General features: G+C 33.5%; 2 protein-coding genes across 4 annotated transcripts; one reads left to right on the forward strand and one right to left on the reverse strand.

The window, feature by feature from the left end:
• The first annotated feature begins 366 nt into the window (after positions 1 to 366).
• Positions 367 to 4126, forward strand: LOC145634258 (uncharacterized). Of its 3 annotated transcripts, none has more exons than XR_014113388.1 (2): positions 367 to 2837; positions 3812 to 4126. XR_014113388.1 is itself a non-coding variant. In XM_081685683.1 (1 exon), exon 1 carries the CDS (start codon positions 564 to 566, stop codon positions 2337 to 2339), a length of 1776 nt encoding a protein of 591 aa, XP_081541809.1. In that variant the 5' UTR covers positions 367 to 563; the 3' UTR covers positions 2340 to 3041. The 3 variants fall into 3 exon arrangements, 1 of the variants encoding a protein (XP_081541809.1); XR_014113389.1 differs by having other exon boundaries at positions 367 to 2829; XM_081685683.1 differs by lacking the exon at positions 3812 to 4126 and having other exon boundaries at positions 367 to 3041.
• A 782-nt stretch (positions 4127 to 4908) lies between these two features.
• LOC145635567 (rho guanine nucleotide exchange factor 8-like) lies at positions 4909 to 8071 on the reverse strand. Its single transcript, XM_081686875.1, has 7 exons — positions 7565 to 8071; positions 7321 to 7437; positions 6781 to 6935; positions 6617 to 6691; positions 6251 to 6523; positions 5714 to 6034; positions 4909 to 5603 (listed from the first exon to the last, which is right to left on the reverse strand). Exons 1-7 carry the CDS (start codon positions 7797 to 7799, stop codon positions 5244 to 5246), a joined length of 1536 nt encoding a protein of 511 aa, XP_081543001.1. The 5' UTR covers positions 7800 to 8071; the 3' UTR covers positions 4909 to 5243.
• Positions 8072 to 13115: the final 5044 nt, after the last annotated feature.

A 13115-nucleotide genomic window follows, 5' to 3' on the forward strand; every position in this document is an offset into this window, starting at 1 on the left:
AGCCACAACTAACATCATTATGTTATTGCCACCACACATGAAAAAAAAGCCGCTAATGCCAACATTGTTGAGAATTGAACATGTGACTATATGTGAGTACAAGAAAAAAGGTGCGATGACAAAATCTTCAAAAGGGCAGTTAGGCTTGACCCAAGCTCACATGTCATCTTGTTGTGTTGAATTGTATCATGTAGTGCTTGCGTGCCTAAATCAAATTTAACTTATATTAGTGTATTTTGTTTGTGTGTAATGTCGAGCCTTGTCGTAATTGTTCAAATAAAAAATTAGCTCAAATTCGACTCATGATAGTATCGTGTCATACGAGGATTTTATTTTTTTCGAGCCGGTCGTGAACCAGCTAAATCTTTAGTTTTCCGTACTCCAAATATGCCGGGAACCCTAAATTTGAAGAAAATAAAGTTCTAAACTTTTACTCACTTTCAAAAGAACATAAATTTGCATCCCCAAAAATGTCAAAAACAATGTAAAACAAACTTAAGCAGTACAGTTTCATCTCTGTTCATTTCACAATTCAAGCTTCTCTCCCTCGTTTCATTATTCAAATGGCAAAGAATGTATCTTTCATCAACTCTTACCTCCGCCAAAACCCTAAACCCTCTTTTAGACACTTTTCAATGATATCCCAACCTCAAAATCAAATACAAGAAGAACAATTGATTACAAAAATTGCTGGAGAAGTTTGTGAAATCATTCAAACTCGCCCCAAATGGGAGAATACACTAAGTTCTCTCTTCCCATCTTTCAATTTCTTGGACCCCAGATTCTTCAATGAGGTACTTAAGCTTCAAAAGAATGCATTTTTCTCTATTCGTTTATTCAATTGGCTTAAATCTCAATCTGGGTATTCCCCTGATCCCATTTCTTGTAAGTCTTTGTTTAATGCTCTTGTTGAATCTAAGGCTTCTGTTGTTGCGAAATCGATTTTCGACTCGTATCCTAAGTTGTTTAGTCCTGACCCAGATTCAATGGAGTCTTTGATTTGTTGTTTGTGTAATGATGGTTGTGTTAATGAGGCTGTTGATTTGTTTGAAAAATTGAAATCAATGGGGCGTTGCCCATCAATTGTAACTTGGAATACCGCCTTTTCCGGGGCGGTTCGAGTTAAGAGAGCTGATATTGTTTGGAGTTTGTATGGGGAGATGATGAATACTGTGGTTGTTGCTGATGTTGAGACTGTTGGGTATTTGATTCAAGCTTGTTGTATTGATAACAATGTCGAGAGAGGGTATGAGCTTTTTCGACAAATTCGGAATGGTGGGGTTGTTCCTGATAATGTTGCTTTGAATACATTGATTAGAGGGCTTTCTATTAATGGAATGCATGATAGGGTTTCTGAGCTTTTGCATTTGATGATTGAAACAAATCATAACCCTGATAATTTTACTTATCAAGAAATAATTCATGGTCTTTGTAAATATGGGAAATTGAGTGAAGGGTATCGGATTTTTAATGATCTCAAGGCTAGAGGGTATGCTCCAGATAGGGTGATGTATACAACCATGATTCATGGCTTTTGTAAGAAAAAATTGCTTGGAAAAGCTAGGGAATTGTGGGTTGAAATGAAAAAGAGGGGTATACTTCCAAATGAGTATACTTATAATGTGCTTATTCATGGATATTGTCTAATCCATAAACTTGAAGAGGCTTTGAAGCTGGTAAAAGAGATGTGTGATAGAGGTTGTAAATTGAACACTGTAAATTATAACACCTTGATTGCTGGATTGTGTAAGGATAGACAAATAAAAGAAGCTTGTGAGTTGTTTGAAGAAATGACTCAGAGTGGTGTTGCTCGTGATGTACTTACGTACAACTATCTTATCCAAGGTCTCTGTAGGGAAGGAAATGTGGTTAAGGCTCAGATGCTCTTTGAAGAGCTTTTGGCACATGGATTGCTGCCTTCAACTTCATCATATACACCTTTAATTAAACAACTTTGTCGCCAGGGAGGAACTCAGCAAGCATTAAAGCTACTGGCTGATATGGTGAACAGGGGTGTTGAACCTTCGATATACAACCGGGAGTGTATTATAGATGGATTTTGCAAGGAAGGATTACCAATCGAAGGGATGCATTGGTTGTTAGAGATGTTAGATAGGAAGCTTATTCCAAGTCGGAACATCTTTTTGAAACTTATTATATATCTTCTTCAGCAAAATGAGCTGGATTCTGCTCTTGTTGTTTTGAATTTTATGGTGCAAGTAGGCTATACACCTGGGGAAATTCCATGTCGTTCCCTTGTTAGTAAATTTTGTAGTAGTGGTTCAAACCATGTCAAGTTGCTTCTCCATGATATCATCTCCAGTAGCCAGCTTTCTTAGCCTTTTCGCATGAATGTACAGCCTTGATTTTTATGGTTGCAAATTCTCACCATCATACTTTTGGATCTCATTGCACTGGAAAGAAATTTTGTTTATAGAGGTTGTTCCCGATTTTCATTTGTCCAGCTCATACATTCTCTTTTAAAGAGAAGAAAGTTTGGTTATGATCAAAAGCTGACTTAGGGCTCTCAACAGTTTGCTTTGGTGCGCAGATAATGAGATATTGAGCAGTAGTGAGCTATTGGCAAGTAGTTTCTTCGTCTGCTTACAACACAACCTTCTATATACAAAGTGCTAATATTTTGCACCAACTAAACCTGGCAAATTTAAAAGTTGCATTTTCTCAGAAAGTGCTTCATGCGAAAGAGATACTGATATACTGGTAGCCCGTACTACAGTGATTGCACTTACCCTCCTGTCATGGTCTTTTATGCTGCTACTTATGGAACTCCTCAGGAAAATTCTGGTCTAGTGCTTTTTGCTCTTTATGGTGTGTACGTGAGTAGTAAACCAATACCTTGAATTATCATAATCATTCTCCCTGCTGTATTTGTTTGTTTAGATTTGATGTTCCAACACTTGTACTTCTATTCTCATTGTATTTTTGTTATGTTCTTGATCTTTTGACCTCAATTATTTGATTTAGATTGAGGTTGTTTGTTCAGTTTTAAAATGGGAAGAGCTGATGATAGCACTGCTTCACATCTTATTGTTTGTTTGTGTGTATTAATTTTAGTTTCTTATGTTTCATTTAGTTCAGATGAATTAGAAATTGTGTGTTAGGAGTTAGGTCTGGTGGAAAAAGTACAAAATAGTCGTCCTTTTTATATGTTAATTACTTTCTCTAATCCAAAATATGTCATTTTAGAGCTATGTATTAATAGTTTAGGATTATATGGCATGGGCCTGGTCCTTCTCTAATGAATACGCTCAACCAGATTAGTTTTTACAAAGTTATAAAGTAGCAATTGTATGATGGTATCTGCCATAGTATTTGTTTGAAGGAGAAAGATGCTTGTGATTATAAAGGGGTATGATGATCAAATTGTGAAAACTCTAGAAGGAAACTAAATAAGAGAAAGGAATCTGCGAAGAAAACTCTAATTTTGCATCAAAAGGAGTTTTTGCCATATTTCCTTGAGTATGTGATCTATGCCTTCCTGACTTAATTCAATGAGTTGACCACTGTAATTTGATTTCCTGACATCAGATCATGTAGAAAACATACTTCACTTTGATTACCATTTCTTTCACTTTTTAGTTCTTATCTTGTTCTTTTTATCTAATTATTCCTCTGTTCTGTTTAGCTAATGTAACATGACTTTGCAAGCAAATTTAACTGTGATGATGTCTGCATCTAACTGATGACAATGTTGAAAATGAATCCTGCATATTTTCAATCTCTGTTTATATATGCACTTGAATTAGGTCCTGTCTAAGGCTCTTTTTATCTGTTGTGTTCCTTTGGACAGGTTACCTAAAGATCTCAAGTCAAATCATCTGGCAGATTGGAACTTTCACTTTTATTGACTTTGTATGTGGAGCAATTAAGGATGAACAGTATCGAAACTGCATGGGAGTAAGATATGTTAATTTTTTGAGGACTTTTTATTATTGATTATACACATGTATGATGTATGAATATGCTGGCCGATGTTATTAGGGTATCAGACAAGGCTTAGTTCTTCATTTGTCTGTGGATGTTAATGGATTGTTACATATAAAGAAGCACTAGTGCATTTAAGATAAGAAAATATTTCTTTTTTAAATGGCTCATCATTTGATCAATCAATCAAGTCCATGTTTGTTGAAATATGTTCACTCTCACACACAAACATGACTTGATTCTTCTCTCTTTTTGGGTTAAGGGGTTTGGGAGTTGAGAGGAACTATCTATGTCAGAGGACAAAACATGCCACAGTTAAGAATCTGCTACAAAAGAAGTATGAAACATATGGTATCTAATTTTATCAATACCACTTCTCTGTTTTGAATTTTGTACAATAGACCTCATTAGGTGCTGCCAGTGCTGGGAATATATTGTTTGGAACACCAACCTCCTGTTTCACCCTATCCAAGATGATGCAATTTGCCAGTGAAAGTGAATAGAATTACTCTCCTTGTGATTTTGAGTCTTGTATCATGTTCACTGTCTATCTATGAGTGTCTTCTTGTATACACCTCAAATATGCAATTAAGTGCTTCAATGTGATTGATTGTGCTTATTACTTAATCTTATATTGTTGGATTAGTTTGCCTAGGTTTGAGTTCCCTTCCCAAATTCTTGCCAATTCCACATTTGAGTGATGAGCTATCTAGGAGCTGATTAATTTTATTACAGGTCCTCCAAAAGCTCCTTAGGTCACTTTGAGGATTGTGTTCTCCATCTATCAATTATTATCTTTAGAACTTTTTTTGGGACCTAATACAAAGAGAATTCCTTTCTTTATCTTGCTTTTCATTGAGAATTTTAGTTTTCCTTTTTTTTTTTCTTATATATATTTTTCTTCTGTAATGCTTACTTGTCTACTAACCATACTCCCTTAGGTTGGAAAATCTTGCTCTTTCATATTAGTTCACAGAAACAGAGGTGGAGAAACAAAGAGCACTTTAAATCATCATTAGAGCTCAAGTACTCTTTGCCCTCTGACAGTTAGGATATTGTATACCTCCTATAAGCACCCACCTAAGTGGTTAAATGCTGAAACTTCCCTGTCCTGTCATAGGAAGGAAGAACTCCTAAAGGACTAGGTCAGTACAAACCTCAGTGTCTGTTAAAATTTATATACATGTCCCAGAAATGTAAGATGTCTCTAGATGCTTTAGTCCTATGCTCTTTATGTGTCCCTCAGCTTGATCTTTCCCGTCTTTTTCTATCTCATTATGCTGTGCCTTCCCAGTCTTCTAATGCCGTGCCGTTGGACTTCTTAGGCCTCCCCAGTGCTCAAGCTTCTCAAGATAGGAAATCTTCTTGTTTTCTGGAGTCTTTGTCATTATCTTTTCATGCTCTTGCTCTTTCAAGAATTCATCAAAATCACCTGGGCTCTTCTTTGCCGGTTCTCCCTGGTCCACATTCCAACCCATAAAATCCAATAAAGTCATTGATGCTGGTGTCCCTGGTGAGAGATTCTCATCTGATTCACCTCCTGATGCTTTTACCGCTAAAGCATCAGCATAAATGACATCATCTACCCGATTCAAGATGGCCGCAGCCAGACTTTCTAGTACCCTAGAGTAGCTCTCTAGTACTGCATGTCCCACATCCTGTAATATACAAAGTAAACTTCTTAAATACAAGTTTTCCAGACTTTTACAGATTATATTTGGGATTGGGATCAAATGCTGAATCAAATAAAATCATCTTGGTAATTTACCTTGTTGTATTGGATTTTGGATATGTCAAGTGTGGACTGAGGGAGCCCTGGAAAGTGGTGTTTAAGTATGAGTAGCATAGTTTCTGCCCTTTCTTCAAAGAGCTCCCTCTTCTCCATGCTTATGGCTGAGCTCCATGATGACTTCCCGTCTTTTTGGATCATCTTCCTCTTCCATATCACGACTGAGGCTTCAATCCTGTTCTTTAAGTCAAGTACTTTGTGCTCTGACGTCAAGTCCATGGATGACAATAGGCCATCCGGATCAAAGTATTCATCTGTGATGCTTTTGTAGATTATGTCACCAAGGCTTGCTCGTCCATTCTGTCAAAGCATGCCCAAAGAAAACTTTAGAAGTTAGTTAAACTTCATATATAGGTTGGCTAAAAGTTGGATCCTGCAACATCGGGTACAATTTGGATTTGGGTTGTTTAATCTCTAAAAGTCAGGTAATAATAGTTGAATCTATGGTTCATTGGTTGATATTGTTGAATCATGTAGTATATGCCTGCAACTAGATCAAAAGAAAGTAACCCACACCTTAGGAAGGGACTCAATGTAGCTTTCTGGGATCTCCATTTCTGAAAGCACTTGGGCATTGATAGCCATGGCTGCTTTCAGAACCTGATTGACAGCATCTTTCTGCTGCTGTATCCATTTTTTCGTCTCAATTGATAGACCGCCTGTTGGGATCTTGACAGTGGGTATCCACCACTTGTCGTTGTCTCGGCTTGAGGCTTTTTCAGCGTCATTTGCGTCCTTGAAATCAACATACGTAAACTCTGTCTGTCCTCTGAAGTTATCTAAACAGTCCTGTTTTTTCAGAACAATATTTTGCTCATCAGTGAGGGAAAAATAGTGAATTTATGAGCAGGAAATAGGTAAATTAGTTTTGTGGCTTCTTACAAGAAGCATGGCATCGAGCTTCCGCAATGCTGGGATGTTAACTAGGAGGTCGCTTCGTTGTTTTGTCACCATTATCTGTAGAACACATTCCACAATCAAAAACCAAATCCTCCTGTAGGTTTCCTGAATACCCAGATAAAAAAGGTCAAGGTGATATTTGTTACCTCCATGGAGGAACCATCAGCAGCTTGTTGCTTTGAAGGGACGAGCTCGACTATGTGGTCGGTGACTGATAGGAGCCAGTCCACTTCTTTTCTCCACCTTGCTTTCAAATCTTCTGGCATTGGCTCTAATTTCTTTGAATCTCCAAATACAGAAGCTGTAGCATAATCATTTAAGAAAATTAGTGTTGTGTATAGAATTTAAGTGCATATGATTTGCATTTAAGATTGTTGAATCATATTTTTCCTGTTTAGAGGTCTTGTAAATTCATTCATAATGTCGTTCAATTAACATAATTTCTAGGTAATACAGCATATGTAATCAACATACCATATGTATATATCCTGTAATATAGGAATTAAGCCTCTGATCGACCCATAATATAAACTGTTTCGCATCATCCAGACATTAACAGTTGCAATTCAACAGAACTAATTTGTAGACAAAATGTAATGCAGTATATGTTGTTTAATCAAGGATTGTGAACAAAAAAAACATCTTAATTTTAGATGACACAGAAAAGCAAAGCAAGAAATATGAACCTGAAAGATTAGTGATTGCATTTGACAAAGCCAAAGCTGATGAAACTCCTTTGCCACCACCTGACATATCTTCACCCAACAACAACTTTGCAAACCTTTCTTTCATCAATTCAATATCTGAACAAAATAAAACCCAAATTGTCATTTTCCCACCAAAAAACAGGGAAAAGAATAAAGTCTGACAATTTTTTCTTCTGAAATCTGTTTTCTGAAGAAAACAGCAGATATGGTATGTAGAATTTACCTGAGAGTGTCTTTGCTGTATTTTTTACAACACCAACATCTTTGGTAACACGCGAAGCGAATGCTTTGTGATTAGGAGAAGAAATCATAGAAGATCCTATAGGCTGAAAAACTTCCATAGGGCTTTTTGATTCAGTACTGGAATGACTACTGCTATCAGAACTATAGCTTTTTAAATCAAACATTCTTCTGAAATTGAATGACGACGATCTGCTTCGTTCAAATGATCTTACCATTGTTAGAGGATTCCTTATGAATGTTTTACCCCTTCTTAGTTTGATCAAAGAAGGGTAAAACACATGGTTTTCGCGAAAACCAGGTGGCGAAGATCTTTTATTCTCTGACAGATTTGCAAAATTTGCTAATCCCCTTTTGAGGGATTCAATCCTTTAATTTTTTGGTATTTGAAGGTTAAACAAATGTAATTAACACAACATTAAACAGAAGGAATTCGGGTTGAAAACCCGAGGTTTTGGTAGAATTATGAAAAAACAGAAGGATGTTTTTTTTTTCCTCTTTGTTTTCTCGGGTGTGTTTTTTGTTTGTTTGTTTGTTTTTTTGACAACAAACAACGAGTTAAGGGATGTTTTTTCAAAGGGTTATTTATTTTTCTTTTTTTTTTGTTATTTTTTTAGGTTTTTTTTGTTGAAGATGTCTTATTCAGCAAAAGAATGTGGGATGCATGATTTTTAGTGATGTAGAAAGAGAGAAAGAAAAAGAGAAAAAATCTAGGGAGAGAAGTTTGACAGAAAACATAAATTTTATAGAGGTTTATTTTAAGTAAAATCAAGCAATTAATGGTTGGATTTTCACCCAAATCTTCCATTTTAGGGGCAAAATTATCGGTAATACACCAAGTTACAGCTAATTACCTAATTGTTTACTTCCTCTTCTTCAGCCGTCTTCTAATTTGAGGTTAATTAAACATGTTAATTGTCAATTAACGTTGAAGCATCTTTTTTGTTTTATATTTTTATACCATAGTTGTCTTTATTTTTGCAATATAAAAACTATATGTGCAATGTTTTCATCTATGTGCAATGTTTTCATGTACGAGTCAATGGTCAATGTGTGTAGCATATTTTATTGGTATTAAAATTTTAAGTTTTACAGTAATCCATCATGTTTGGAAGTTAGCACGAACAAGTCGTTTTTTTTTGTTTTTTGACAAATAATCATTCTATGGAATGTGTAAATAATTTTATAAAGTACTACTGTTAATCTTTAGCCTTAATTTGTGGAGTATAGCCAATTTTATCTTGCCACGTGTTGATTATACTTTATTAACTATGTAGAGTACATACTAATACACCACATAGTATACCAACCTCTCGGACTACGGCCCATCATATAATCTGGTTATGTACGATGATTTTGGTATATAAAAAATATAAACAAAGTTATACATATAAAATTATCAACTAAATTATTTGACATATGTGAATGAAAACAATATCCATAAATCAAACGTAGCATGTATCAAAGACCGATGCTCAACCATGTAATCCTAGTGTTTTATATTCCTATATACTTTAAAACATAACACAATAACACATCACCTAACATTTGTCATTGAATACCAATTGGGTGTTGGTGTAGTGGTGATTGGGACTACACTTGGTAGGGAGGACCTGTGTTCGATCCCCCGCAACAACAATTGGGAGGGGACTGGAACCTAACCACCCAGAACTGATCCCCGAATCCGGATTAGCCCAAAGGGTGAACCGGGTAGAACACCAAAAAAAAAAAAACATTTGTCAAGATCAAAATTGCGAAAAACATTGACATATATAGCGTTTTTGTGAATCCAGGTTGATATGGTATAAATTATTGATTTTTTCTTCACATTTTTATAAATGTTATTGAAAAACTTTATAGAACATACTTCCTCGTTTTCTTTTGTTGTACTCTATTACTATTGTCGATTGTTACTTGTTACTATGAAATTTGAGTTAATAAAGAGAATGAAAAGTTGGGCTTTGAAGATGAGTGTAAGAAAAAGAATAATACAATAGAGAAGGGTGAATATAAAAGTGTAAATTTATTATATATGGTGATAATATAATAAAATTTGCTTACTCGAAATAGAGTAAAGTAAAATTGAGCCCATCAAATAAAAAATACTTCAAAACAAAACATGGATACATTTCAAAAACGGATGTTAAACTAATACTATGTAGTCTTTTACTACGTATTTTTTCCATGGCTCCATTCCTATTTGTTTGTACTATATGACTCATAAATCTCACACATGAAGTGCGTTTATAGCACAAATTAAAAGTGACGGAGAGAGTATTTATTTTTGCTAAATTACTTTTGATGGCAAAATATGCACAAATCTGTTCACCTCACATGACCAGGCACGGCCCAATTGCATTCGGCCGGCAAAATTGCCGAGTCAGTTGAACTTCATAAGACAGCTCACTTGCAATCCAAACCAACCATTTATTTGTCTTTAACTTTTACTTCATATTATAAAATTTCATGAAAAAATATTATTAAAAAATATATTGCTGTCTTGAATATGCATTGTATTCGTTTGAGTGTAAATTTGATATAGCCGGCCAATTATTAGTGAATTGAAAATCATTTGTGCACGTAGGGGAAAAGCTAAAGGTATCATGCATGATTCATGAAATATTGTAATTAGTAAAGCATGCATATTGACTAGCACTATACAAGTATTATGAAGTACACTTGTAAGATTACAAGTACTTGATGATGACACACTAAACTTTAAAGTCAAATTGCAACAATTTTTTTTTTTTTTCAGAAGATTTTTTTTTTTTTTTAAATGAAGAAAGTCTTGATTCCTTAAAACTATATAAAAAAAAAAAATAAAAAATAAAAAAAAAAAAAAAAAAAAAAAAAAAAAAAACATACTCTTTTTTTTTAATGATGGATTGTACCCTAGCTCGCTCTTAGTTTCTTGCCCTCTACCACAGTTTATAGTGAAAAAGGATACATATTAAGATGATGCATGTTTACAACTTGCATTGAGAAAATTATAAATAAATCTAAATCACTAAAGAGAACGTATTGATGAAGAAGATGAACAAATGACGGTATATTTTGATAAAAGGAAAATAACATAAGAATAAACGTTGAGAGAGTAAATTGGGCTGGAGTAATAGGTCAAGAATTGTTGGGCTGAACAACTATGCTTGAAAACAGGCCATGCCTAAAAAGAAAAGGCGGGCCAACAAACCTGCTTGACTAACGAAACTATTAGACTTGACTGACCCAATAGTTTGTGATCACTAAATGCCAATTGCTAATGTTTATCCCTATCAATGCAAAAAACATAAAAAAAAAATGCTAATGTTTATCAATCTCAGAAAACAAACTCAAACGCATTGAAGCATAAATCAAGATCTATATCCTTGGTTGGCATGTTGATCCGTACTCGTGTATGTAATGTTATTTCTTCTTCTTTATTCATAAAACATTAAAACATTGTTAAATAGGTATATTTTTGCCCCTTAATTCAAAGTCAAAACTAACTATTATAATTATTTTTTCTTATATAATTAATACATACTATAATATACGTTGAAAGTCAGTCCGTCACCTTAAAATCGCTAATCTTACATTGTAATATTTGTCTTACGTACTTCTACTATAATTTATTGAAGTTTGTAAAGTACAAGCACGAATGAAATCACCTAATTCGATCTGTCATTTATGCATGTGCTAATAAATGTCATTAATTTAAATTTTGTACTTGCTGTATTCTCTATGTATATCTTTAAATTATCAAATTTTGATTATTTTTAATGATACATATATACATAATCATAGATATTAAAAATTAAAGTTAATACATACATAAACAGTGTAAAAAGTTAAATCAATGCATCATTAAAAATTAAAATTAATTTCAACTACATATAAATTTAAATTTCTCGTATATTGATATAATATATATAAAAGGTTCAATTATTCGTCGTCCTAGACATGATTTCTCTATTCTTGTTATAATTGTCTAACGTACTTGGACTGTGGAAGTTTGCTCACATAGTACAAGCACGAAATCACCTAACATCCTTCCTATGTACACAATTCGATTTAATTATAATTGTTAATGTATTATATATGCATGTGACATTAATCACACAATTATCATGTAAATATGTAATCATGTTACTCTATCTCTGGTCCACGTATTGATGAAGTAAATACACGCTCAAACCGACCATAATTCTAATTATTAGACCATAAAGTGAGTAGTTTTTTTATACATGTATAAATTAAATTTGACGGTGCATGAAACACTTAATTAAGCTTATTGTGCCTACATCTTAAAGAGGACGTACCAAATGAAATGGGGTTGAAAATTCTTTGCCCTAACAATGTTTCTCGGCCCTGAAGTAATGACCATGGTAATACTAATAACTGTTAACCACCGTCTTGAAAGCAAAATACGGCAATTTATGTTATATGTAGCCCTAAGGGCTATATATAATCATTAAATATACTGTTGGAAATTGTATAAATTAGGAATTCATGACAAAACACGCGTAAATCAGTGTAATTAGTGTTTATATTTTATAATTTCTTAACTTTTTACGATTTTCAAGTGTAAATTTAATGCTTATATGTAGCCCTAATTAAGGGTTATGTATAGCATTTTCCTTTATTTATTTATTTGTTTTTACCACAAACCACAACAATATTATTAATGAGAAAAAGAGATTAAGGATCATCAAGAGCAACAAGCTCAGCAATTGCTATATGTACTTTCTTAGTTTCAAAATAGATAATGCAAGATATTCACAATTTCAAGTTTAATTAATAACATGAGCGGGTTAGTTAGTTGTTAATTACTCTTATAATCTTATTGAAAAAAAATATATATGAATATAGTGAAGACATGCTTAAGAAAATATATTCTTCGTAAAAATACAAAGTTGAATTATGTGTGTGCTTTATATAGTGAAGCTAAGGGAGTTGGGACTATAAGATAAAACTCATTATTAAGATATACAGAGAATAAGGGATAGCTCTTGTAGTTAAAATTTTCCTCCCGATTTCAGAAGATTCAGGAACTGATTCTCATCACTTGCCTTTGTGGAACTCTAAAAAAAATTATTAAGATAATTACTCATTTTTTTTTCTTCTCGCAAAGACAAAGGCCATCTTACTCGCTCAATGCATATAAAGTCATTTTGACTTTATGTCAATATGTAAAAGTTCATATTGATTCAAATTGGTTAATACAAGTTCTTATAAATTTTAAGAAATAAGTATTTTATAGTTTAGACACTAAACAAATTCAACTGTTTTTAAAAGCCTAGATTAGTCTATCTAAAATTAATAAAACCAATTCTGTTCTCCAAAAAAAAAAAAAAAAAAAAAAAAAAATCCAACTTGTAACCGTTTACAAGGCCCATTAATGAGTACATACAACATTATTTTGATGGTCCATTACTAAAGGATTTTTACTTTTTTAGTGTTTAGGCTTTAATATATTGTATGATGTTACATTGCTATTAGATATTTAGATGTGAAAAATAAGTTTCTTTGCAAGGAAATCTAGTTGCACCGGCCTT

Source organism: Chenopodium album, chromosome 6 (assembly GCF_948465745.1).
Source record: "Chenopodium album chromosome 6, dcCheAlbu1.1, whole genome shotgun sequence".
In the NCBI taxonomy this organism is placed as follows: domain Eukaryota; kingdom Viridiplantae; phylum Streptophyta; class Magnoliopsida; order Caryophyllales; family Amaranthaceae; genus Chenopodium; species Chenopodium album.